Here is a 23,634-nt window from a genome sequence, read left to right as displayed (position 1 = left end):
AATTCCCCGTTCTAAAACAGAATGCTTCCCCTAAAAAAAAAAATGTGCCCTCCCCTGTATCTTCCCTCCATCAATGGGCTTAATTCACTTCTATGCAGGCTCGGAAGAGCCAGATTTTCCTTCAGCTTCATCACAAGAAAGTAAACACTCCCAACAAAGAATCAAAGACAATTTTACTGCTGTCCACCACAGAAAGGAAAGAAACCTTCTAGAAGACCCTTATGACCCCAAACAGCTACCGGGCATGACCCTTTGTTACCACAAAGCGGTCCTCACCTGGAGCCCGGCCAGGGCCGCACCCCACCTAATCTGTCCTCGGCCAACCTCATCGGAACCTTCTTTGACCAACCCAGGAAGACAGAAAAAGCAGGTCCTCTAGCCAAAGCAGACAAGAGACAAGTCAACACTGGAGGCCGAGACAAAAGGTCCTCAAAGAAGAGTCACACACTTTCTTATTTCCTGAAGACATTTATTACCGTCCAAACATATTTTCAACAAGGAAAAGCAAGATCCCTAATCTCCCCAGGATCCACACTTGCAAAGCCTCCCAGGGAACCCATCTTTCGTGGAACCCTCTGAAGACTCCAGAGCTCTGTTTCCTTCTTGGACAGAGGGGGGACTGAGTCTTAATCTCTGCGAGGGTGAACTAATCCACAGTCTGGCTTCCTCTGCCGACACCTGTGCCGAACTGCAAACTCCTTCTCACCACCTCCCTCAGGTCTCTGGTTCCTTTTTGCCTGAGGTGACGTTTACGTGCCTGGCCTGGGCGCGGGCACTCCGGCCAGAGAGGCGCTGTGGTGACGGCCCCGGACTGCCCACGGCTTCCCAGCCAGGGCTCTCAGGGAGCCGCAAGTCACCAACCAGTCTTCTGTGGCCTTGAGCCGGTTTCCAGAACGCTCCGCCCTTCTTTTGTCCCAAGGGCCTCAGGAGCCCAAACGCCCCTGCTGGACATTCCAAGTGAGGAAGCAGTATCAGAAAATCACATGGATCCCCAAAGTCGCTGGGACGGACAATGGACACGGTAAGGCACCCAAGTCACAACCTGCCTAAGTATACCGAGGCAGTCAGTGCGCCCTGGCACATGCGACTTCACGGAGGACTCTGTCCGGAGCAGGTCACCTCAAAGACTCGACACCCTCAGGAGTTCGGGCAGAATGGCATTCTAGTTCTAGGCTGAGCCTTTGCTGCCCCTGCACCTCCCTCACAGTGACCCCCACCTTGATCCTCTTTAGAGTAATTACCTTAAAAACAGATGATCTGGTCGGCTGGGCAGAGAATATCAGCTCTTAACGGGGCCCTGTGAGTAGGCCACCTTCTCTGGGCCAGAAAGAAATGCCGCCGTTTCTATCCCGTGTGGGTTCTCTGGTGACTCATAAGGCGTGAACTCCGAGAAAAGCTCTCTCCACACTCGGAACATTTATAGGGTCTCTCTCCCGTATGGGTTCTCAGGTGACGGATGCGATTGGAGCTGTGAGAAAAACTGTCTCCGCACTCATGACAGGTATAGGGTTTCTCTCCCGTGTGAATTCTCTGGTGCCTGATTAAGTTGGATCTATGAGAGAAGTTCTCCCCGCAGAGGTTACACTTGTACGGCTTCTCCCCCGTGTGTGTCCTCTGATGTCTGGTGAGGTGCATGCCCTGCCGGAAGCTTTTCCCACAGGTCGAACATTCGAAGAGTTTCTTCTCTGCCTTGTGGGTTCCGTGGTTGCCAAGAAAGAGGGTGCTGCCACTCACTGCTTCCCCACACTCCGAGAAGGGGTAAAGCCTCTCTTTCTCGTGAGTCCTTTCATGTATGACGAGGTGCGAACTGCGGGAGAAACTTTTCCCACACTCGGCACACCTGTAAGGTCTCTCGCCCGTGTGGATCCTCTGGTGCCTGAGGAGGTTGGAACTATGAGCAAAGATCTCCCCACACTCGGGGCACTTGTAGGGCTTCTCGCCGGTGTGCGTCCTCTGGTGCCTGTGAAGGTTTGAGTTGCAAGAGAAGCTTTTTCCACAGACGTTACACTGGTAGGGTTTCTCCCCCGTGTGGGTGCGCTGATGGCGAGTCAGGTGGGTATTCTGACTGAAGCTCTTTCCACATTCCAGGCACTTATGCGCCTCCTCTCCCAAGTGTGCTCTGTGTGGTGACAGAAAGTGCGGGTTCCCACCAAAGATTTCGCCACACTCCACGCCCACGCACAGTCTCTCTGCCGCATGTATCCTCTGGTGCCTAATTAGGTTCGAGTTGTTAGAGAAATTTTTGCCGCACAAGGGACATAAGTGGAGCTTCTTCGGCTGCGATTCCTTCGGTCGCCCCTGTTCTCTGCAACTTGTGGCCCCCACTAAGGACGGCTCCATCCCTTCCTCTGGGGGAGGCTCCCAGTGCCCTTCTGCCCTGTCCCGAGGCCTTCCCTGCTCAGGACTCCAGGGCACCTCCCCTCTGGCCTGGCCAGGCAGCAGCGCCTGCGGGTGGGCGCTCTCGGGGGAAAGGGACTGAGCACTTTCTTCCTGGTTCTCAAACTTCTCTTCTCCTGGCAGAGCGAGAGAAACCAAACCCCTACGTTATTCCTACACGAGACAAAAGGAAATCCCACAGACCTGCTCCTCCCTGTAGGCCAGACGTCCAGAAAGGCTGGTTCTATCTCAGTCTCCCATTTTCCCCATGTAGGTAAAATACCCTAGAGAGGATAAAAGCTGGGGCCGTCGCAAAGGAACAGAGCTCAGACCAGTCCTGACCTCGCTTGTACAGGCCCCCGACTCGCTCTACAACTGAGCCTCTGGCTTCTGCCCTGTGGAAATGGGTGGGTTGGAGCAAGGCTGGGATTGGGGCGGGCCCCAGGAGCGAGTGCCCCCTCACACTGGGCACCGTGGGATGGAAATGGGCAGCGGGGCGACGGGAAGCAATGCATCTTCCTGGCAGCGGTGATGGGCTAGCCCTCCGCCCCAGTGCTTGAGGGCTTCCCTCCCGACAGTGGGAGTCTAGCTGGGCAGGCTGCTCACCTCCGTTCCTTCTTACCTGGAGCTGGGCCTCTGGGACTCAGGCCTTCCTTGCAAGTCTGAACACTGGGATCCCATGGCTTTCCTCCTTGTTCCACCTGGGTACTTAGGGCCTCCCGAATGGGAACCTGAGCCTCTGTTCACAACGAAAGAAACAGATGTCTGTCACCACTCCCTCTACCAGGCAGAAGAAACAAAGACGGTCTTGGCCCCTGCGCTTAGTGGACATATCCACACAAGGCACACGGAGTCCGACAGTAGTAAGTCTGACAATACACTAAACTGTTCACAGTGGTTATCTCCAGAGAAAGAAATTGGAGGAGGGGGACTGTGACTTTTTTTTCTTGTTACGCTTTTGTAGTACTTGGGATATTTTGCAGTGAGAATGTACACTTTTGTCATTAAAACAACCAAACGTGATTCGAGTGATCAGTCCTTGCGGAATTAGTTTAATATTATAAAAGAGCCCCAACTCTCACAGATAAATATAAACTAGAACTACATTCCACAAGACAACTCCAGGATAAAACGTAACGTGGTGGACCATCAGAAAGAAATCTGGGGCTCTGAGATGCCCCGGAGGTTGAAGCCTAGGAGCGCCATTCCTGCGCGACGCTAAAACTAAAACCTCACACCAATCCCAACAAACCCGGACCTTAAACAGTTTAGTTCCAAGAACTCGTGAGCCCAACTTCTCTTCCCACGAAGCACTGAGAGCTAGGCTCAGCTCAGGGCACCAAACCATGGCCTGGTGATGGACAGCCTGGAGAAGGTCCCAGTGAAGGGAACCAAACCCAGCGATGACCCTTATGCAGAGTTACTGCAAGTGAACCGATAACTGTGCCTCTTTTTACAAAGACCGGATGTATGAAAACAAAGTGTGACTCTTTTCTGCCACGTGTCAGTATGGCTACAGTCGTAACGTACACAGAATCGCTGTTATTTAAGACTTCCCACAACTTGCGGGGCGCCTGGGTGGCTCAGTCGGTTCAGCGGCCGACTTCAGCTCAGGTCATGATCTCACAGATAGTGAGTTCGAGCCCCGTGTCAGACTCTGCTGACAGCTCAGAGCCTGGAGCCTGCTTCGGATTCTGTGTCTCCCTCTCTCTCTGCCCCTCTCCTGCTCATGCTGTCTCTGTCTCAAAAATAAAAGCATTAAAACGAATCAAAAAAAAAAAGACTTCCCACAACGTTTTAATGTAAGAATTTTCATACATCCAACGTTGAAGGAATTACACAGTGTCTGTATACGCTCTACCTAGATCCAGCTGTCATTTGTCATATTTCATAGGCATCATTTTTAATCTCTGCATAACAGTTTAACACATAGATACATCTTATTTATCCCATTATATACATGTGTGTGTGTGTGTGCGTGTGTGTGTGTGTGTGTGTGTGTGTATATATATATATATATATATAACACATGTATATATTTATATATATATAAAAATTTTCAAATTCCCAAAAGGCCTCCCCCCTCCTTCCTGAATTTTTAAGGGCTGGGATAGCTGCTGAACTGGAATGTTGATGCCAGTGCCCCCCCGAAAGGTGGAGGAGGGCCTAGGAATACTAACGAAGCACAGAAAATATGAGTGAGACCAGAAGAATCAGCATCTCAAAATTGCAAGGCATCAAGAACGGAGAGTGTGTGCGAGGGGGGGTGGAGTGGGGGAGGCTGAACGGAGAGTGTGTGCGATGGCGGGGTGGGGGAGGCTGAACGGAGAGTGTGTGTGACGGGGGGCGGGGGGGGGGGGTGGTTGTCAGCGGATTTGATTTGTTCTGCCCCGGGAAGTCCACTAAAACTCAGAGTCCCTGCCTCTGGCTCTGGCGGCTGGGGGCCGTAAGTCTGCCAACTGTGCCAACCGCCAGATATTTAACGGATCCTCATCCGGGGTGCTTTAGAGAAAGGGAGGTGTTCCGGCAAAACCCGGAACTTCCGTCCAGGAAGTGAGTGGCGAAGGGACAGGCCCCTGGTCAGAAAGGGCTGAGTCTTCATGCCTGGAAAAAAAGTCCTTACCCAGTGAGTCCACATTCTCATAACTCTCCTGCACCGTGTCCCTGGAGAGGGCCCTCTTACTAGGATCCTGATGCCCCCACTCCTCCTGGGAGATGTACATAGCCACGTCCTCTAAGCTCTCAGGCAACTGAAAGAGCACAAGATCTCCTTTAGCCCCCGAGGCGCCAGGAACAATTCAAGCAGAGTCATGAGTTACAGGGGCAAAACCCAGGGTGCCAAGGACACACTTCATGGGGGAGGAGGGTGCAGGCCCACAAGTGGGGTGTGGAGGAAATAAAGAAGGCGGGGAGGCGGCGCGTGGTGCGGGACAAAGGATCCTCTCCAAGAGGCAAAGAAGACCCCGTCCCCACAAGAACGACTGGGGGGAGGGGTGCCGGGGGGAGACAACGAGAACTTCCACATCACCTGGGGCCCAGTCATTTCCTTGTCTTCCATGTTTCCTTCAGCAGGAAAGAGAGAAAGCCAGGGAGCAGACAATGCTGAAGGTGACAGAAATCATGATGAGAAAGGCATCTGCAATTCTCGGGAGCCCAAGGATTATTACAACACGGTATCCATTCCCCAACACCCAGTCTCCGCTCAGGATCGAACAAGGAGCAAAAGGCGGCAACGGAGGCGTCGCAAAGCGATACCCAAAATGGCGGAGGTGGGCAAAGAGCACCAGGCGACTTCCCCGCCGGCCTGCAGCAGTCAAGCCCTCCATCGTTCAAAGCTCTAAACGTCTCTGTTCTGCATACACGGGGGCTTACTTAAAGATCCCCCCGCCCCCGCTCCCATCCCCCAAAGAACCCAGACCACCACGTTTAGGTCTTTGACTCCACGCCGGGGAACCCTGAGGTCAGAAATTCCCTCACCTAGGCGGTGATCCGCCACCTGCTGGTGTCAGGGAACGGCCCGGAAGCCCCTCCTCCCTCCCCCCAGCCCAGGTAACTGTTCCTCACCCCTCTCCTTTACAGCCTGGGGGTCCCTTTTGGGGCTGGGGCCTAGCAGCTCCTGCAGCCTGGGGCCAGGGCTTCGCTCAGTCTCCATTGGCTCCAGCTTGAAGCTCGGTGACTCTCGTGCCGTTTCCAGAGGCAAAGGCTCCTCCAAGAGCACTTCTGTTCCCCGCCTATGGTTTGTGACCTGGGAACCAACCCACATCACTCATCATCATAACAGGGCCCGAGAGGAAGGGACATTAGTACAGAATTCTGGGGGCAAGCCTTCAACGGAGAACTACCGGCGATCCCTTTGGGTCCAGCAAGAGAGGAGCGTGGTTTCCACTTAACGCTTTTCTGATCCCCTGAGTGCTGGAGAACGTCGGAGCGGAAGACGTCCGCCCCCGGGGCACACCTTCCCCACACAGCTCTCCGGCACACCTGACTCCCTCTTGCCTCCTCCCCCCGCCCCCCATTGTATCTACAGGCTTCCATTCCTCACTTCAGGGTAAGTTAAACTTGACCGACCCCGGGGACCGGTGCCCTCGGAGCCTCAGTGCCAAACCGTGTTTCGCAATCTACCGTTAACCCGACCGAGCTCCGCAGAGGGGACCAGGCTACTGAACCCAACCTGACAACAGCTAACAGCCATGAAGCACTATTAGCCAGCAGTGGGGTCAAAACCACGTGATACTCTCCCCGTAACCCTCAAAACAACCCTAGGAAGATGTTTTGTCATTCTCACTTTACTACGTGGCAAATCCGAAGCCTAAAGAAATTAAGTAATTTGCCCAAAGTCGCAAAACTGCTACAGACCAGAGTGAGGATTTGGACCCTGCGAATTAACTCCGGGGGGGGGGGGGGGGGGGGTCACACGAATGCACACCCCCTGCCTCCATGGGGAAAGAGGGCATTCTTCACTGCTGGTTCTGTCCTGCCGGGGAAAACCTGGAGAATGAATCTTCCTAACTGAACTATAAAAAGACCTCTTGCCCGTGTAAAGTCTACTCAGGGCACCAAGCACATAGGTATGGAGAACAGGGCGGCCGCGATGTCCTAGTCCTCGGGGCCAAACGAACCGAAGACAGCTCTTTCTCTCACCTGAAGTCTCAGTCTCCCAAGCTCTCTCTGCATGCCCTCCACAAGGGTGACCGCTTCCTCGCCGCTCTCCGGATGCAGCTCCTGCACCCTGCTCTGGATCTCCTGGGGCAGGATGGTCAGGAACTGCTCCAGGACCAGCAGCTCCAGGATTTGCTCCTTAGTGCGCAGCTCCGGCCGGAGCCACTCATGGCAAAGCTCCTGGAGCCGGCTGAGGGCTTCCCGGGGCCCGGCGGCCTCTTGGAAGCGGAACCTTCTGAAGCGTAAGTGGGAGGCCTCGGGACTCGGCCCCGGATCTGGCGGCGGCAGCTCCTGGCTCCAGGCGCAGTCCTCCTCCAGTTTCACGATCAGGAGCCCTTCCCGGTCTTGGGAGCCCGGGCCCGACGCCATCCTCAGGCCCCTCCGGAGCACCTCGGCCCCGAAACCAGCTGCACCCGCCCGAGAAGGCTTCCCGGGCCCCGCGGAGCCCAGCCTCGGCCCGGGCGCAGCCGGCTCCGGTGCCTTGGCCTCAGCCGATCACGGGCGCCGTCGCGCCGGCCCCCTACCCAGGAACCGGCAAGACCACCCCGCAGCAGCAGCTGAACACCGCGCTTTGACTCTCGTCTCCGACTCACGCAAGCCTAGGCGCTCGGCTGCACGCCGGAAGTCCCGGCGCGCTTAGGCGTCCACAGCCAACGGCGCAGGCTCAGGATCAACTTCCGGGTCACGATCTGCGAACTCTAGCGCCCATTGGGTCAGGTCTCGCCACAGACTTCACCGCCGACCAACCAGAGGGGAAGAGTTGCCTGCGGAGACGGGGCGAGCGACGGCCAATTGGAGACGAGAGGCAGGGCAGCTAAGTTTAGAGGAAAACATGCCTGAGGCGGGCGTGACCGGCTGACTACCGATCAGAATTCCCAGAAAGCTTACTAAAGTGAAAACCCGAGCCACGCGAAATCCAGCGCGTCAGTGTCGGGTGGGGCCAAACGACCCGAATTGTTAACAAGCTCTTCCCCTACAGACAAGCTTGAGAATCACTGCCCGGTCATAACGGATTTAAAGGCAGTCCCCACCCGCTCTGGTTACTCGGGGCTGCACGAGAGAGCCCCTCTAGCCCGGCGGCCTCAGAAGCACGCAAGCCAGGGCTCTCTCCGCCGCCTCTCGGCGCCGGGTGGTCGGGAAGCCTGTAGACCGGCCCGGGTCGGCGTCGCTGCGGGGCTTGCCGGGAGATGTAGTCCGTTGCACGGCCCGCGCCTGCGCCCGAGGCAGGTGCCGGGAGCAGGGGCGGAGAGCGGAGGGCCGCGGCAGTGCTTCCGGCGCGCTGCTGGGGTCCCGGGGCTGGGCGCGCTTGGCCATCTCTTGCTCGGTCAGGGTCCTGCAGGCTGGGCGTCCACGAGAGCTCCTGGGGACCCGGGACGTGCTGCTTATTGTCCATCCCTGCGAGGGCGGGGTCGTTATTCAGCTCCCTCCTAGATCTTGTGATGAAAGTTGTGAACTTCACTGCGAGCGGGGAACGGAAGGAAACCCGGAGAGTGGGCTCAGCTCCTCCCTTCCCTCTAGCGACAGTCGGGCCCGTGGGCTCCGGAGAGTGTCGCAGGAGTAAATCGTGACAACCAGTAACCTTTTATCGAGCGCTTGCCTAATAGAGCTGGACCCTAACAGCACTCAAAACTGTAGGACGTAGATGCTGTTATCATCCCCCTGTAACAACGGCACCGAGTGTCAGCGAACACCCTTGTCCAGGGTCACGCAGCTAGTCCGTCGCTAAAGTCCAGGCTGCCATAATAGTAAAAAGGGTGAAGTGGGGACAGAGAGGCCGGCTTTGGACGACTGGGTGGAGAGAGTCCTGAGTATTTCGGTTTTTTCTTGTTCCACTAGAGGGAAAGGGCTCCACCGCTGTGGTGGCAAATGTGACCTCAGCAGCCTCAGCACACAGGCCGGTATAGGTCCATCTCAGAAACCCTTGCTGAGACATGTGGCCTCAGAGTCCTCTAAGGCCATCCTCCTGTTTTCGACATATTTCAGGAGACTACAGATTCTAACCTAAAAGTCACTTCGCTGGCATTTACTACGTCATCTCCGACAAGTTACTCAATCTCACTGACCCCCAAACTTCAGTTCCCTCATCTGTTTTGAGGGGATAAGCCTATCTTCACTTTACATTTGGTGAGGATTAAATGAGCTAACGTGTAGGATGCTTAGAACGGTACCTGGCAATTAGTACCAACTCAGTGAATGCTAGTAATGCACAGTAAACTCCTGAAGTCTCACCCTATGTCACAGAAAAGCCACTTGGATTTTTATTGCAGGATGCGGGGGCATGAGAATGTTTGCGAAACTACACATACCTGGAGATGGGAAGAATGAATCATCTGCTAGGTTTAGGTTATTAATGGGGACTTGAAGCAAGATGGACTGTTATTCAAAATTACTGTTAGTATTCTTCCTCCGTTTTTTGAGGCCTATCTATATTCAAACATAGAAAATAGCTGGTGTGTTACTAGGAGTGGGGTTACAGGCCAGTAGATCTACAGGGGGTCATTTGGGGCAGGAGTTCTTAACCCAGAGTCCATGAAATTATAGAGCGGCACCGTCCAGTATAACTTGCGGGGATGCTGAAACGCAGCTCGGGTTGCTAAGTGCCACCTAGTGGCTACTGTTTTGGCCATCACAGTTCTAGAGGGTCACACTGATGGATTTGGAGATCTTCTGAAGTTTCTGTTACTTTATACAATACTGCATGTATATGTGTATGTTCTAGGACGCAAATCCATGGCTTCCGTCAAGTTCTCAAAACCACCAAAAAGATTAAGAACCACTAGTTTAGGTCTTCGGTGAAAAGTAAGTTAAGGGAAGTAAGTATGCTCTCCAGTAACCATTTTACTCGCTTCCATTTTCTTGTCCTCAGTGATAGGTGGCTCCCTGACTATCACAGAGAAAACACATTTGAATCTCAGATAAAGAGCCCCTACTAATCCTGGCCTTAGCTCTCATGGGCACTAGATTCTGTCTCTGGAGCTGCTTTCAGGCCTTCCCTAGGCCTTCTAGATTCCCTTGCACTCAAGTGGGGCAGCTGTCTCTGTGTGTGGTCTGCAAACCGGTATCCGATGAAACACACAGTGTTAAGACCTTCCGGTCCGTGCTTGCTGGCGAGGGAGCCGACAGACAAGCAGCTCTTAGCAGTCTGAACTGCTTCTTGCCCTGCCTCTGGCCTGAGGGTGCCCTGGCCTCCAGGCCTCTGCCACCCTAAGCCTTTGCTTGCTATCTGCCACTCACCCTGGCTTTGGTTTCGTCCCACTTGACTAGACCACAGCTTTCTGTGATCAATGGATCAGGTGTACTTTTACGTATACCAAATCACGCTTTGATCTTAGTCTTAGCTTTGCAGTCCAATCATAAACAAAACGGTGACTTTAAACGGCATTTCATTTGAAAAGCATTTTCTTTTTTTGTTAATCTGAAATGTGTTGCTTCTCTTCACGGAAGTATAAAATAAGGCATTTTGCTCCACTTCCTATATTTTGGTAAAGTGTTCTAGAATTTACATTTTTCTTCAGATTAACATTAACTTGCTAATATTGTTTGGTAACGTTAATATTTAAACATTTTCCTCCATGTGGATCATAAATGACTACTTACCAACCCACATTTTATTGCAGAGCAATAAACTCTGTCGGGGGTGGGGGGAGGTGGGGAGGGGAGGAGGGGGCACAGAAGAGGCGGCTCTCAGCGAGGGAAAGAGTGCTAGGATAGAGCAGGGAACTGAGCTGGGCACGATTTCACCAGCTGTCTCTGGACTGCCAGAAACACGGTTAGAGGGTTGTTTTAGTGAACTTCAAGATAACCCACTTCTAGGCTGCAGCTAAAAGAAACGTGTAAAGACGGCATTTGCCAGTCACCAGCCAACCCAGCTCACATATCGATTTTTATTTGAAAATCTCTGAACTGAAATGAATCCAGGACTCAGTTCCCAAATTCCTGCTTTTACCGCTTTTTCTCTCTTCTCTTGAACTCAATAAGAAAATGTTTCTCAGGTTTGACACAGTCAGAATTTTAGGAAGACTGACATCACACTTCAGTCCTAACTTCAATAATTCTCTTATCAAAATATTCAAAAGATAACGTAAAACTAAACATTTAGTACATTGAATTTTTTAAATTTATTTATTTTGAGAGAGAGAGAGAGAGAGTAGGAGAGGGGCAGAGGGAGAGAATCCCAAGCAGGCCCTGCGCTGTCAGCACAGAGCCAGACGCAGGGCTCGATCCCACGTATCATGAGGTAACATCCCGAGCCAAAATCAATAGTCTGCCACTTAACCAACCGAGCCACCCAGGCACCCTAGTGCATTGATTTTAACACAGAACTAATTCACTCCTTGTTCACAGATTGGAGGACAACAGCCTTGAATTGAACACAAAAGGAGTTTCCCTCGTTTTGGTTTTGTTTTAATATTGAAATACTGCTGACAGAGGCTTCAGGTGAAATGATCCTAAGAGGAAATGGATACAGAGAGGCCATCTGCCCTAGAAATCGTCCTGAAATCACCCTCCCAATCAGTCGTGAGCCAAACTCTCATGCTTCCTGTCTTTTTTGTAGCCAGAATATCCAGTACCAAAGCCTGGCCTGGGCTTCCCATGGAGCACAGAGAAGAGCCACGGGCGAAGGGACTGCAGAATTTCAAAGAAATGAGACAAGGATTTGGCTTCAAGATGAGGTGAGTGTTCACTGCATACAAGGGGAGAAAGAAAAGAAAACTTCGGACTCAATTGATGTAAAAAGCTTTGAGATGTACTTAGGACTTTCTGTCATCCCATTACTGGTTTAATAAACCCCTTTTCTCGCCCTCACTTTCTTTCCCCTGGGGACAGGGTGACATTTTCAACTTTCATTTCTTCTCTCAGGTTTTAAGATCAGGAGAGAAGATAAAGAAGCTTCTTCAAAGCAGAAAAAACCTGGAAACTCTGCATCCACTCACTGTAACTTTAGGGGGGAATGCTCTCCAAGGGTCTACTTTACAAAAAAGACTAAAAACCTTTAGAAAACCAATGTGGAAATCCTAAGACTTAGCAGAACTTATAGAGCATCCAACCACTCTATAGGAAGAAAGCCCTGAGAACTCCAACCAGGAAGAACCTCTCAACATTAGATTCTCTGAGCACCAGGGGACTCATTCAGGAAAAGAACCTCACCGGTGCCTCGGTTGTGGGCAAAGCTCCCTTCGTGCAGACTTTTGTAAACGCTAACATCTCCCATCAGAGGAGAGATCCTGTGAATGTACTACATCTTATGGAAAGCAGTGTGACTGTGTTTTAAGAAAATTAAAATTTGGGGGTGCCTGGGTGGCTCCATCGGTTAAGTGTCTGATATCAGCTCAGGGCATGGTCTTGCGGTCGTGATATGGAGCCCTGAGTCAGGCTCCATGCTAAGCGTGGAGCCTGCGTGGGATTCTCCCACTACCTGTCTGTCTCCCTGCCCCTCCCCCACTCATGCTCTCTTTATCTCTCAAAATAAATAAACTTAAAAGAAGCTTAAAATGTTTCTCCTCTTCATTTTTTTTAAAGTTTATTTATTTATTTTTGAGAGACTGAGCGAGTGGAGAGGGGCAGAGAGAGGGAGGGAGAGAGAGTCCCAAGCAGGCTCCGCACTGCCAGGGTGGAGCCTGATGCAGGGCTTGAAGCCATGAACTTCAAGATCATGACCTGAGCCAGAGTCAGATACTTAACTGACTGAGTCACCCAGGCGCCCTGTTTTTTCTCTTTATTTATTATTTATTTATTTATTTTGAGAGAGAGAGAGCAAGAGCTTGTGAGTGGGGGAAAGGCAGAGAGGGAGGGAGAGAGAAAGAATCCCACACAGGCTTGGCTACGTCAGCACAGAGCCAGATGCAGGTCTCAAACTCCCACACTGTTTGATCATGACCTGAGCCAAAACCAAGAGTCGGATCCCTAACCAAATGAGCACCCCAGGTGCCCCTGTTTTTCTTTAATCAAGCAGTTCCACATCTGGGAAACTATTATGAAAGAGAAAAACAAAACAAAAGAGCAGCAACAAAAATAAAAGTCTTTACACACACATACACACACACCCCTCCTCCAGTGGTTCCCCACTGTCCTGATAATAAAGCACAGACTCCTCAACAAAGCTTTAAAGATCTTTGTGACACAGGCCCTGAACAGCTGACTCTGGCTCTCACCGCAAGTGAGAATAACTTTCTTCTGGGCTCCCAGGGTACTTTGTTTAGAACTTCTTTTTAGCACCAAACACAGTTGACTTAGCTGGGAGGCTTAGTTATAATCCTGTTCTGACCTGTGTCCTCTTCTGCTCTCCTGATATACCTACATCAACATCACACACATGACTGGGTCTTACAGGGTAGAGAACAATAAATATCAGTGTATTTTATTTCTAATCTCTGTTTAATGATAAAAGCATTTAAGGCTATGAGTTTTCCTCAAAGTACAGCTTTATTTCCCATAATTTTTATATACAACATTCTCTATCGATCATTTCAAAATAGCTTGTCATTGCAGTTTTTATTTTACTTCCCCTTTAAGCCAAGAGTTGGTCAACTGGTCAAGAAAATTTTCCTCTTAAAACAAATTTCAGGGGGCGCCTGGGCGGCTCAATTGGGGAAGCATCTGAGTCTTGATTTTGGCTCAGGTCATGATCTCAAGGTTTGTGAGATCTAGCCCCATGTCAGGGTCTGCACTGTCAGTGTGGAGCCTGCCTGGGATTCCCTCTCTCTCTCTCTCTCTCTCTCTCTCCCTCTCTCTGCCCTGCCTCTGCTCGTGTGTGCGCTCTCTCAGCACCGCCTCCCCCCCCAAGATTTTTTTCTGCATTGATTAGAACATGAGGTTCATTCTACTCTGCTTTGAAAAGTTCATATAGGTTTTCCTATAGAAAAGGCTTGTTAAGTGTCCCCAAAGCCCTAGACAAGAAGGGTTCTATTTGTAGGACATAAATGTACTCTTGGACCTCTCAAGTATTTTTGGATCTTTGGAAGCACCCTTGTGCTTATGTGAAGGGGAAGTGAGATGGAGGAGTTTGGGTGGCTTCCCATTCTGCCTCCCTGTGTGTGGTTTTTTTTTTTTTTTTGAACTTCCTCTTCCCTTGTTAAGAGGTTGTAAAAGCAAACAAAAACATTCTAGGGACTTTATATAGCAATTGTTAACAGCTCCCTAGGTATTAAAGGTAGCAGTGAGAACAGGAGGCCAAAGGGCCTTGGAGAGGCCTCATCCCTTACTCCAGCCAAGTTGTCTTCCCAAAGATGCCATAGCTGTTTATCTTCTAGAAAGCAGAAAAAACCCTGCAGGGACCACGTTAAGATTTTTTCGATTGTGACCTTCCAGAATCTGCAGGGATTCTTTCACAGTGTGTTGTCTAGGCTAAAATCAAGGAAATCAGGGAAGAGACTGGTGACTAGGCCAAGGGGCTCACAACATGGGAGGGGAGTGGCAAGAGACAGTACACCTGGCCCTCCTGCACCTGCAGTCACCTTCACGTTCCTCAAGAAAGGTCCAAAGGGCCCTCCTGGAAACTCTGTGATCTTTAATTCTGAAATGAGTACTTGTCCTGAAATCCTCTCTCTCTCCTAGCCTAGTTATCTGGGCAGAATAATCTCAGAAACACCCACAGCTCAGACTTAAGCTTCCAGGCCCAGCTCCGTGCTTCCTCTCCCCAAGGGCCCGCTGAAGATGGAGAACAACGTGGAAAGGGGAGCTCAGCTCTTGCCTCTCCTCAGCACTTAGGATCAGTTCCGTCAGCCCCCAAGTCTGGGTGTTTGAACACCAGAGATGGGGGATTTTTCTATCCCCAGAATGAGACAGGTCCAACCTGTCTTTTCCAGTTGGTCAGACAGGACTTCTTAGAGGTCTAGCAAAGCCTATCCCCCCACATTTTTTAAGGCTCCTAGAAAATTAAATATTATAAAAAGTGTGGTATAGTTTACGTGCTTGCATCTAGCATCTTTAACATCCAACACAAGAACACAACTAGGTGTTTTGGTGGGAAGAACTTAAAAAGGTGAGACCTTTCATGAAGGTGAGACCTTACCAAATGGCCCCCGAGAGGCCTGTCCATGCCTACTTTGCATTCCGTACAAACTCTTTCATCTCTCCCAAATGGGGGCCCTTGCCTGGGGGGCAGGGAGAGCGGAGGCCAGCAGGAAAGAACTAGTGGCCCCTCGCCGTGTGCTCGGGGATGGGGCACCCTTCCACTGCCTTATCTCCTGGGACAATATAGTTCCCCCTGGGCAGGATGGAGTCCCTCCTCTTCAAGGTTTCTCTCGGGGTTGTCCAAATGCTAGAGGGCCCCCCGCCAACCTGGTTGACTAGAGGAATGAGCTCGAGAAGCCCACGGAAGTAGTCTGGCTGCCTCAGGGCACCACACGTAGGCTCTCAACACGTGAACAGTCCGGAGGTGCCTTCTCACAAAATAGAAGTAACAAAATCAAGCAAGTAGACATCACGTTTGTTAATTATGGGGGATGGTGACATCGGCATTCATGTTCTGTGTTATTAAAAATCTATCTATCTCCCAAGGTTATTCCAGCCAATCTCCGGCTGTTGGTTTGAAGCAGGGTGTGTGCTCCAGCCACAAGAAGAAGTCTCTTCCAACAACAAAGGGAAGAAAGAAAGCTGCAGGTTCTGCTGCGGGGAGGGCGGCAGGGAATGCGAGAGGTGGGGACCCGGGGTCCTGGCCCTGGCACGGCTTCCTGTCCACCCCGCCTGCTCTGCGATGCTGGCAGTACCCCTCGGGCCTTTGTATTTTTTTTCCTCAAGACCCTCCTGGCAGACAGACGAGCCATTCACACGAGACTTGTACTTCTCAAAGGCTCCCCTCTGTCTCCTCCCGGGAACTCAGGGTCTGCAAGTTCCCTCTGCAGTTCCATCAGGCAGCTCCAACAGCGTAGAGCTTCCCCTGGGAAGCAAGCAGGCAGCCCGTGGGACTGAAGCTATTTCAGAAAGTGCCGTGCTTTCTGTCCTTACAACCGTTTTGTTCAACAAGGTCCCTGGGCAGAGGACTTAGAGAGTAAGCATCAGACCCAGCACAGACAGAAGCCGCTCACCAAGACGTTTCATCCTCGGAGCTGGCTGTGGCCAGAGGGTGAAAGATGCAGAGCTCGAGCGGGCTCCGTGGCGCACAGCGCTCAGCCCTGGAAAGGGAGGACGCAGGCTCACTATCAGCCAAAGCTTCTCGCAATTCCATGACCAGGTGCGTACAGCCAACCCATCGCTTTGCCGACGAGGACTGCTGGCTGACAAGTGCTAAGCAGCCGCTTCTGAAACCGCTGGTGCCGGGTCAGTTACTCACAGTCTAGACCAGTGGTTCCGATTCTTGTAAACAATGGATTCATCTGCAGAGCTTTAAAAACTTCTAACACCCGAGGGGGCGCCTGGGTATCAGTCAGTTAAGCGTCCGACTTCGGTTCAGGTCATGATCTCACAGTTCGTGAGTTCGAGCCCCAAGTCGGGCTCTGTGCTGACAGCTCAGAGCCTGGAGCCTGCTTCGGATTGTGTCTCCCTCTCTCTCTGCCCCTCCCCCGCTTGCTCGCTGGTGCTTGTGCGCACACGCTCTCTCTCAAAAATAAATAAACATTAAAAAAAATTAAAAACTTCTGAGACCCGCTGTCTTAGTCCATTTGGGCTGCTATAACAAAATATTACAGCCTGGGTGGGTTATAAACAACAGAAATTTCTTTCTTTTTTTAAAAAGATTTTATTTTAAATAATCTCGATGCCTAATGTGGGGCTCAGACTCATAACCCCAAGATCAAGAGTCTCCATGCTCCACTGACTGAGATGGCCAGGCACCCCCCAGAATTTATTTGCCATGGTTCTGGAGGCTGGAAGCCGCAGATCAGGGTGCCGGTATGGTCAGGGGAGTGACCTCTTCTGGGTTGCAGACTGCTGACCTTTGGTACTCACAGGGTAGAGGGGGCTTGGGAGCTCTGTGGGGTCTCTCTTATAAGAGGCTTAATCCCATTAATGAGGGATCCACCCTCACGACCCAAGAAACTCCAAAGGTCCCACCATCTAATCCCATCACACCAGGCATTAGGATTTCAACACAGGAATTTTGAGAAGACACAAACTTTCAGACCACAGCACCTGGGTGCCAGCCCCTGGAGATTCTGATGTATTTGGTCTGGACATCAAGATTTTTTAAAGCTCTCCAGATGACTCTAATGTGCTGCCAGAGATGAAAACCACTGGCCTGGACATTAATTTGAGGAATGGCATAAGAAACTTGGAAGGAAGCAACAGGCCCAGTAGAAGATTTCCAAAGAGACTCCGTTTGCAGTGACTGGTAAAAGAGACGAAAGGGGTGGGTGTGCTCTGCTTTAATGAAGGTCACTATAAATCATGGGTCAGGTTGAATTTCCTGTTGAAAGTCTTTTAACATCACGTTAAGTGTGGTAGGTTAAAAATGGCCGCAAATTCCTTATTACTTATTGACAAGGGGTGCCTAGACTGGCCTTGGTGACAAGCTTGGGCAACAGAACGAAGTGGACATGACCTTCTGGGCCTATCTGAGAAGTCTTGAAGCCACCACCCGGGGCTTCCTGGAATGCCACCTCTGAGAACACCAGCCGCCATTTAAGAAGGCTGATTATCTTGAGACCGCCACGCCATGAGGAAGCCCAAGCGATGCACACGGACAGAGACGGACGTGCAGCAATCTACCTGTTCCAGACAGCCCAGCGCAGGCACGCCACACGCAGGTGAAGAAGTCACTTGGATATTCCAGTCCCAGCAGACACAAGGGGGGCAAGCACCAAGGAGTCACCAGCAGACAGCCAGTACCGAAGCCACAGACACATAACCCCAGTCAAGCGTCCCATTCCTTTCCAGCAATCTCTGGACGTGGGAGCCACCCCAGCTGAAGCTCCAGTCATGGAGCAGACATGAGTTGTCCCTGTTGTGCCCTGCTCAAAACCCTGACCACAAAATTGTGAGAGGAGAAAGGCTGTTTTTACACCACTAACTTCTGGGGTGTTGGTTATGCAACAATACATAACCAGAACCACAGTAGTACATAAATAAACAGTCACTGTACAAGATTCAAAGAATATAGATGGGGAAAATGGGGAAACTTTTCCATCACCCCCTCATGTCGCTTTTTCTCCTTTTTATAGGTAACAGCTGGCTGTACATCCTACCCATTTCCTGACGTGTTTACGCACGTATATGTACTTGTTATGTGTACGTATGATGCGATACACATTTTCCCAGTTTTTTAAAATAACAGTGCGCGTGAATCAAGATGCACAGGCCTTGCGTACTCTTATCAGATGCACGGTATGCCACAGGATGGGCATACGACACTTGTACTTACTCTCTCTTCTACTGGTAGACATTTAGGTTGTTTTCAATTCTTGGTTTCACGAACAATTCTGTGAGGGACATCTTGTAGTGCGACTTTGCATACATCCAGTAATTTCTTTAGGATAGTCCTAGACACAGAATAACTGAATCAACGGGTATGCGCATTTTTTAGGCTTTTGGGGTGGTAGAACGTAACCTCAAATTTACCATTTTAACTACTGTTAAGTGTACAATTCAGTGGCATGAAGTACGTTCACATTATTGTACAACCATCACCAGCACTCATCTCCAGAACTTTTTCATCATCATGGACGGAAAGTCTAAGCACTAAATAACCCTCTACTCCCCTCCCCTCCCAGGCCCTGATCATGACTACTCTACCTTCTGTCTCTACGAACTTGAATATTCTGGGTACATCATATAGGTACAATCATACGTTTGCTCTTTTGTGTCTGGCTTACTTCATTTAGCATAATGCTTTCTAGATTTATCCATGCTATAGCATGTATCAGAATTTCCTTCTTTTTCAAGGCTGAATAAGTGGGTAGGCACATCACTCAGCCAGGGCCACACAGCTGGTTAACGGTAGGCACTGTATTCTCACTGAGGCAGTCTGGCCCTGGAGCCTGTGCCATGAAGGCATATGAGGCACTCACAGGATTCTTACATCACGCATAAATTTAGTGCTAATATACGTTAGCTTCAACGTTAAGCGTCACCCATGGCAGTTCCAAAGCTATGATTTTTGGTGTTTTGATACCCTCCTGCCACCACTAGATCAATCTTGGAAAATGTTCTGTGTGGTCTTTGATGTCTGATTTTAGCTTTGACTTACAAGGTTGTTTTCTCCTAACTACTGCCTGAAGCATTAAGAACTGTTTCTAACTGCTGTCTTCTGCAGATGGTCCTGGGGTGGGGGGTGGGAGGGGAGTGTCCACTGTGCTTCTACCGCCAGCCCCAGAGACCACGTGCGAGGGCACCCCCTCCAGGAAGCAGAAGTGCCACGTGAGCTTGGGGATGCACAGCTAGGTCACGCCCTGTGTGAAGGCTGTTGTGCAAATACTAAGACCTTCCTGGGCAAGTGGCCTTACCGTCATTTCAGCTCAAATTTTTTTAAATTGTGGCTTCTGTTGTGTGACATCAAGGGAGTCAAGGCTTGAGGCCGTAAGTCTGCATCTGCGTCAACTTGATGCCTGCAGCATGTGTGTGCGTGTGTGTGTGTTTAAGTTTAGAGGTAGGTCTGTGCTGTGTGTTTCACTTCAGAGGCAGGTCTGTTCTGTTTCTCCAGTATTGGCAAACCTCACATATTATTTGAAAATCTCACATATGTGTTTCTCTGTGGGCACAGTCTGCATTTTCAAAATCCTTTTCCTACTCCTCTGCACTGCAATGAAAAAAAAGCGTTCCAGTTAATGAGGTTTTATTTAAGTTTTTGTTATAAAGAATAATGAGCAGGGGCACCTGGCTGGCCCAGTCCTAAGAGCATGCAACTCTCAATCTCAGGGTCATGAGTTCAAGCCCCATGTTGAATATATTTACGGACTATGTTTCAAGGGTCACAAAAAGTTTAAATGTTCATTGAAAACCACAAAAATGTACGGAGCACAGAGTGAAAACCACAGCCCCTGTCTCTAATTCTACTTTCTACAGGTGCCGTGTTATTTCTTGTCTCCCTTCAGATACTGGAATTCTGAAAATACTTTTCACACTTTTTACAAACGTGGGATTATAGTGCCATATTGTACCATAAACACGCTTTTATTCAAGTTCTGTAGTGACCATCTCTGCACATCAGCACGTGGAAAACCACGGCACATTTCCAACAGATGCAGCGCAGTCCATGGAACAGGTTCACCAAAATTTACTCGGCCAGTGGTCTGGTGATAGGCATCAGGTTGTTCATGGCTTCTAACTAATTGCCAAGCGTGGCAGGCAAGGGAATGTTCCACAAGGTTGACAAGGATTTGAGTAAGAAGGTGTCCCTCACACTGATAGGGGAAAATCTGTCACTAGACGGCCGACAGGACTCACAGGGGAATTCCAGACCTTGCCCGAAGACTCTCCTTCTGGGTTCTTCTTCCCACCCCGCTTGCCCCGCTCCAACAGACTATAAATTGTCCCCGCTGCTGATGCTCAGGAGAATGATCTCCTCTGAGCCTGCCGGTGTAAAATAAACCTCCCGCCTTCCAAGATCTCCAAGTGCCGCTTGGTTCTTCCGCTGGTGATCCAGACCAGGTTATGTAACATTTGGTTCCCCGACGGGGAAACCCAACCGCGCTGGCCCACTGTTGCCACCGGTTTGGGAAAATGGAGAGGCGGTGACGGAACGAGGAGCCGCAAGGGAGAAGGCGCACCCTCACTGGATTTCGGCAGTCTCCCGCTCGGTAGCCTCGGGCCAGCCTGCTCTGCCATTCCTGCCGGACTTGAGGAGACTTAGCAGGTGAGGCCCTGGACCCAAGGTCGAATACCGGAAGGCCTGGGACCCAATTCTGTCCTGTCCAGCCCACCCATAGTGGTGGAAGGGGAACCTGATCATTCCCCGGAGACCTCAGGGGTCTCACAGGGAGACATTCTGTGGGAGGGAATGTAGCAACCTCTGATGTGTACGTGAGTGTGAATGTGCGACTCGGTCTGGCTTGCCTGCTGAGTTCGATTCTGTGGCTCCACGGGCAGGCACCCGTAAGGTCCCCAAAAGCCCACGGAGTCTGAGTGGACCCATCTGCAATTCCATGGTGAACAGCACACAGTGTGTGCCGGCATCGGAATACTTTCCGATCGTAAGTCACAAAGCTGAGACTGCTACAGCTAAGTGTCACCCAGGTTCCTTTGGGACACGGCCAGACAGGCATCTGACTGGTCTCCTCATTAGAGGGGGCACCCTTACACCTCTGTCTCACGGGAACATTATGGGGGCGGGACAGAGAAAAAAAGGTGTTTTCAGGAGACTATGGAATTAATATAACCACCGGCAAGTTAAGGACCTCATGTGAGTTGGTGTAGGATGGCCCTCAGAGGGAACCTTGGATGTCCCAACGGTCCGCCACATCTGGCATGTTGTCGCCAGAGACCCAGGGTACCCTGATCAGCTCCCATATATCGACTCCTCGTTAGAGACTGCCCAAACCCTTCCCCCTTGCGTGTGATCTACCTGCAACAAACAGGGACAGGCTAGGGTCTTCGTCACCTCGACAAAGTAGCTCAAGGAAGGTCAACAGAAGTCCCAACCTCCACAAGGTCTCACTGGCGATCCAGAGGAAGAACCAATCTTGCCCCCACCATATGAACCTCCCGGTTCCCGATACTCCGCCGCCTTCGGTCTCCCCACCACCTCTGGACCCAGCAGATCTTCTCTCCCTTGGACCAGTGGCCGGATTGCGCCCTCGGCCAGGCACAGCACTCTCCAGGTGCCGGTCCACAGCCACCGGTACCAAGAGGCTCTCCTCCGGGGGATCCGAGCAAGGGCTAAGAAGCCTGTGAGTCCGCCCAGCCCAAGGGGAATCCCCTGGGGATTATTGTGAGAGCCTACTCGAGGCTTACACCCATTTGACCTCGAGGCACAAGAGAGCCACAACAAAAGGACAGGGAAGGTCCAGCTGCCAAAAGGGGGAAGCCCAAAACCTCCTTAGCAAGGGATCAATGTGCCCACTGCAAAGAAAAAGGACATTAAAAGAATAAATGTCCCAACCAGGTAAAGACCCTTGAAACCCAACCGATATGCACAAGAACCCTGCAAAAAAGACTTCATAGGCCTGGCAGGAAGAGATTCAGATTGAGGGGGACCAGGCTCACTTCTTCTCGGCCCCCATGAGCCCACAGCCAAAACAAAAGTAGGGGGCCAAACTATGACTTTTATGTAAACTCGGGGGCCACACGGTACGGCACGAGTTCCTCTACCTACCTGAGTGCCCTATCCCTCTCGGCCAGGATATACTCTCAAAGCTGGGGGCCCAAATAACCTTTGGGCCAAAAGACGCACCAGCCTCCAACTGAATTAAAAAATAGAGGTTCTCCTGTGCCCAGGCCCAACCGAGCAGCCCACCTGAATTCAGGACTGCCCTCCCCACTGTATGGGCCTAGGACAACCCCCGCCCCGCCCCCACCAACTTGCCCACCACCGGCCCCTGTCATTGTAGAACTAATCCCAGGAGCTCGACCGCAGAGACAGTGGCAATACCCCCTCCCACAAGAGGCAAGGGCAGGCATCCAAGAACACCTGACAAGACTCAAAGAAGCAGGCATGCTGGCTGAATGCCAATCAACCTGGAACACCCCACTTTTGCCAGTCGAGAAGCTGGGAGGAGGGTATCCACCCAGTTCAAGAAGTGACCGTCTCCTTGCACGCAGTGGTCCCGAACCCATACACCCTCTTCGGCCAGATTCCAGGCTCTGCCAGATGGTTTACCTGCCTAGACTTAAAGGATGTCTTCTTCTGCCTCCGCCTGCCGCCCCCCCCCCCCAAGCCAACGCTTGTTTGCCTTCAAGCGGACCGAAGCAGACACAGGGCGTCAGATGCAAATGACTTGGAGGTGCCTCCCACAAGGGTTTAAAAAACTCGCCTGCCCTCTTTGGGGAGGCACTGGCCAGAGACCTCGCTGGCTTTCAAAGGGAGGCCACACACTGCACCCTTCTCCAGTATGCGGATGAGCTCCTCCTTGCCAGCAATACCCAAGAGAATTGTACAGAGGGCACAGGGCCCTCCTCCAACTTCTGTCGACCTCAGGGTATCAGGTATCATGGAAAGAGAGCTCTAGAGCTGGAGAAAAAGAAGGTCATCACTTCCCTACCCCAGACACAAACTAAGAGGGGGCTACAAGAATTCCTGGGGGCTGCGGGATTCTGCCGAGTCCAGATTCCCAGATTCTCAGTAATAGCAAGATCTCTCTATGATCTCCTGTTAGGGCCAGATCGAGAATGCCCTGTCTGGCAGAGGAGGCCAAAGCTGTCTTCCTAGAGATAAAGGCCGCCTTGGGGCAGGAACCAGCCCTTGGCCTGCCGAATATAGAAAAGCCTTTATCCTCTTTGTGCATGAGAAGGAAAAGGTCATCCTCAGGGTTCTCACACAGACTGTTGGCCCTGTCGAAGAGGATGGACCCAGGGGCAGCGGATGGCCACTATGCCTTAGGGCACAAGCGGCCACAGTTCTGCTCATTAAGGAGGCAGAGAAACTCACCCTGGGACAAGAACTAAGGCTCCCCATGCTGTCACATCTCTCACGCCTCTCCAACTCCCAGCTAGCACAATAGGAGGGGCTCCTCTGCAAGAATCCACGGGTCACTCTTAAAACAGTGTGGACGCTGAACCGCACAACTTTCC

General features: G+C 51.3%; 1 protein-coding gene and 2 long non-coding RNA genes across 4 annotated transcripts in view; 1 reads left to right on the top strand and 2 right to left on the bottom strand.

Moving 5' to 3' along the window:
* Positions 1–454: 454 nt before the first annotated feature.
* ZNF263 (zinc finger protein 263) lies at positions 455–8,181 on the bottom strand. 2 transcript variants are annotated; one of them, XM_019468383.2, is made up of 6 exons: positions 7,018–8,181; positions 5,941–6,121; positions 5,405–5,478; positions 5,000–5,126; positions 2,999–3,115; positions 455–2,513 (listed from the first exon to the last, which is right to left on the bottom strand). In XM_019468383.2, exons 1-6 carry the CDS (start codon positions 7,402–7,404, stop codon positions 1,345–1,347), a joined length of 2,055 nt encoding a protein of 684 aa, XP_019323928.2. In that variant the 5' UTR covers positions 7,405–8,181; the 3' UTR covers positions 455–1,344. The 2 variants fall into 2 exon arrangements, with proteins under 2 accessions (XP_019323928.2, XP_019323929.2); XM_019468384.2 differs by lacking the exons at positions 5,405–5,478; positions 5,941–6,121 and having other exon boundaries at positions 7,018–8,180.
* Positions 8,182–10,741: 2,560 nt separating this feature from the next.
* LOC109278236 (uncharacterized) lies at positions 10,742–12,471 on the top strand. Its single transcript, XR_002085554.2, has 3 exons — positions 10,742–11,472; positions 11,591–11,708; positions 11,896–12,471. It is a non-coding gene; the product is annotated as an uncharacterized LOC109278236 (long non-coding RNA).
* A 2,975-nt stretch (positions 12,472–15,446) lies between these two features.
* LOC109278233 (uncharacterized) overlaps positions 15,447–23,634 on the bottom strand; it is a 35,234-nt gene continuing 27,046 nt past the window's right edge. Inside the window, exon 6 of the long non-coding RNA XR_008419161.1 lies at positions 15,447–18,449. This is a non-coding gene — a long non-coding RNA (uncharacterized LOC109278233). The remainder of the gene's footprint in view (positions 18,450–23,634) is intronic.

The sequence above is a fragment of the Panthera pardus genome, unplaced genomic scaffold (assembly GCF_024362965.1).
Source record: "Panthera pardus isolate Hobbes unplaced genomic scaffold, ASM2436296v1 HiC_scaffold_4, whole genome shotgun sequence".
Classification (NCBI taxonomy): Eukaryota; Metazoa; Chordata; class Mammalia; order Carnivora; family Felidae; genus Panthera; species Panthera pardus.
Note: the sequence above shows the minus strand (reverse complement) of the source record. Positions and strands in the feature narration are given on the sequence as shown.

Excerpts from the sequence above, each read along its gene's own strand:
- ZNF263 (XM_019468383.2), bottom strand. The coding sequence starts at position 7,404 with ATGGCGTCGGGCCCGGGCTCCCAAGACCGGGAAGGGCTCCTGATCGTG. Across the intron at positions 5,127-5,404 it reads AGGAAATGACTGGGCCCCAG|TTGCCTGAGAGCTTAGAGGA; the intron begins GTGATGTGGAAG and ends GTGCTCTTTCAG. Across the intron at positions 2,514-2,998 it reads TCCCAGAGGCCCAGCTCCAG|GAGAAGAGAAGTTTGAGAAC; the intron begins GTAAGAAGGAAC and ends TCGCTCTGCCAG.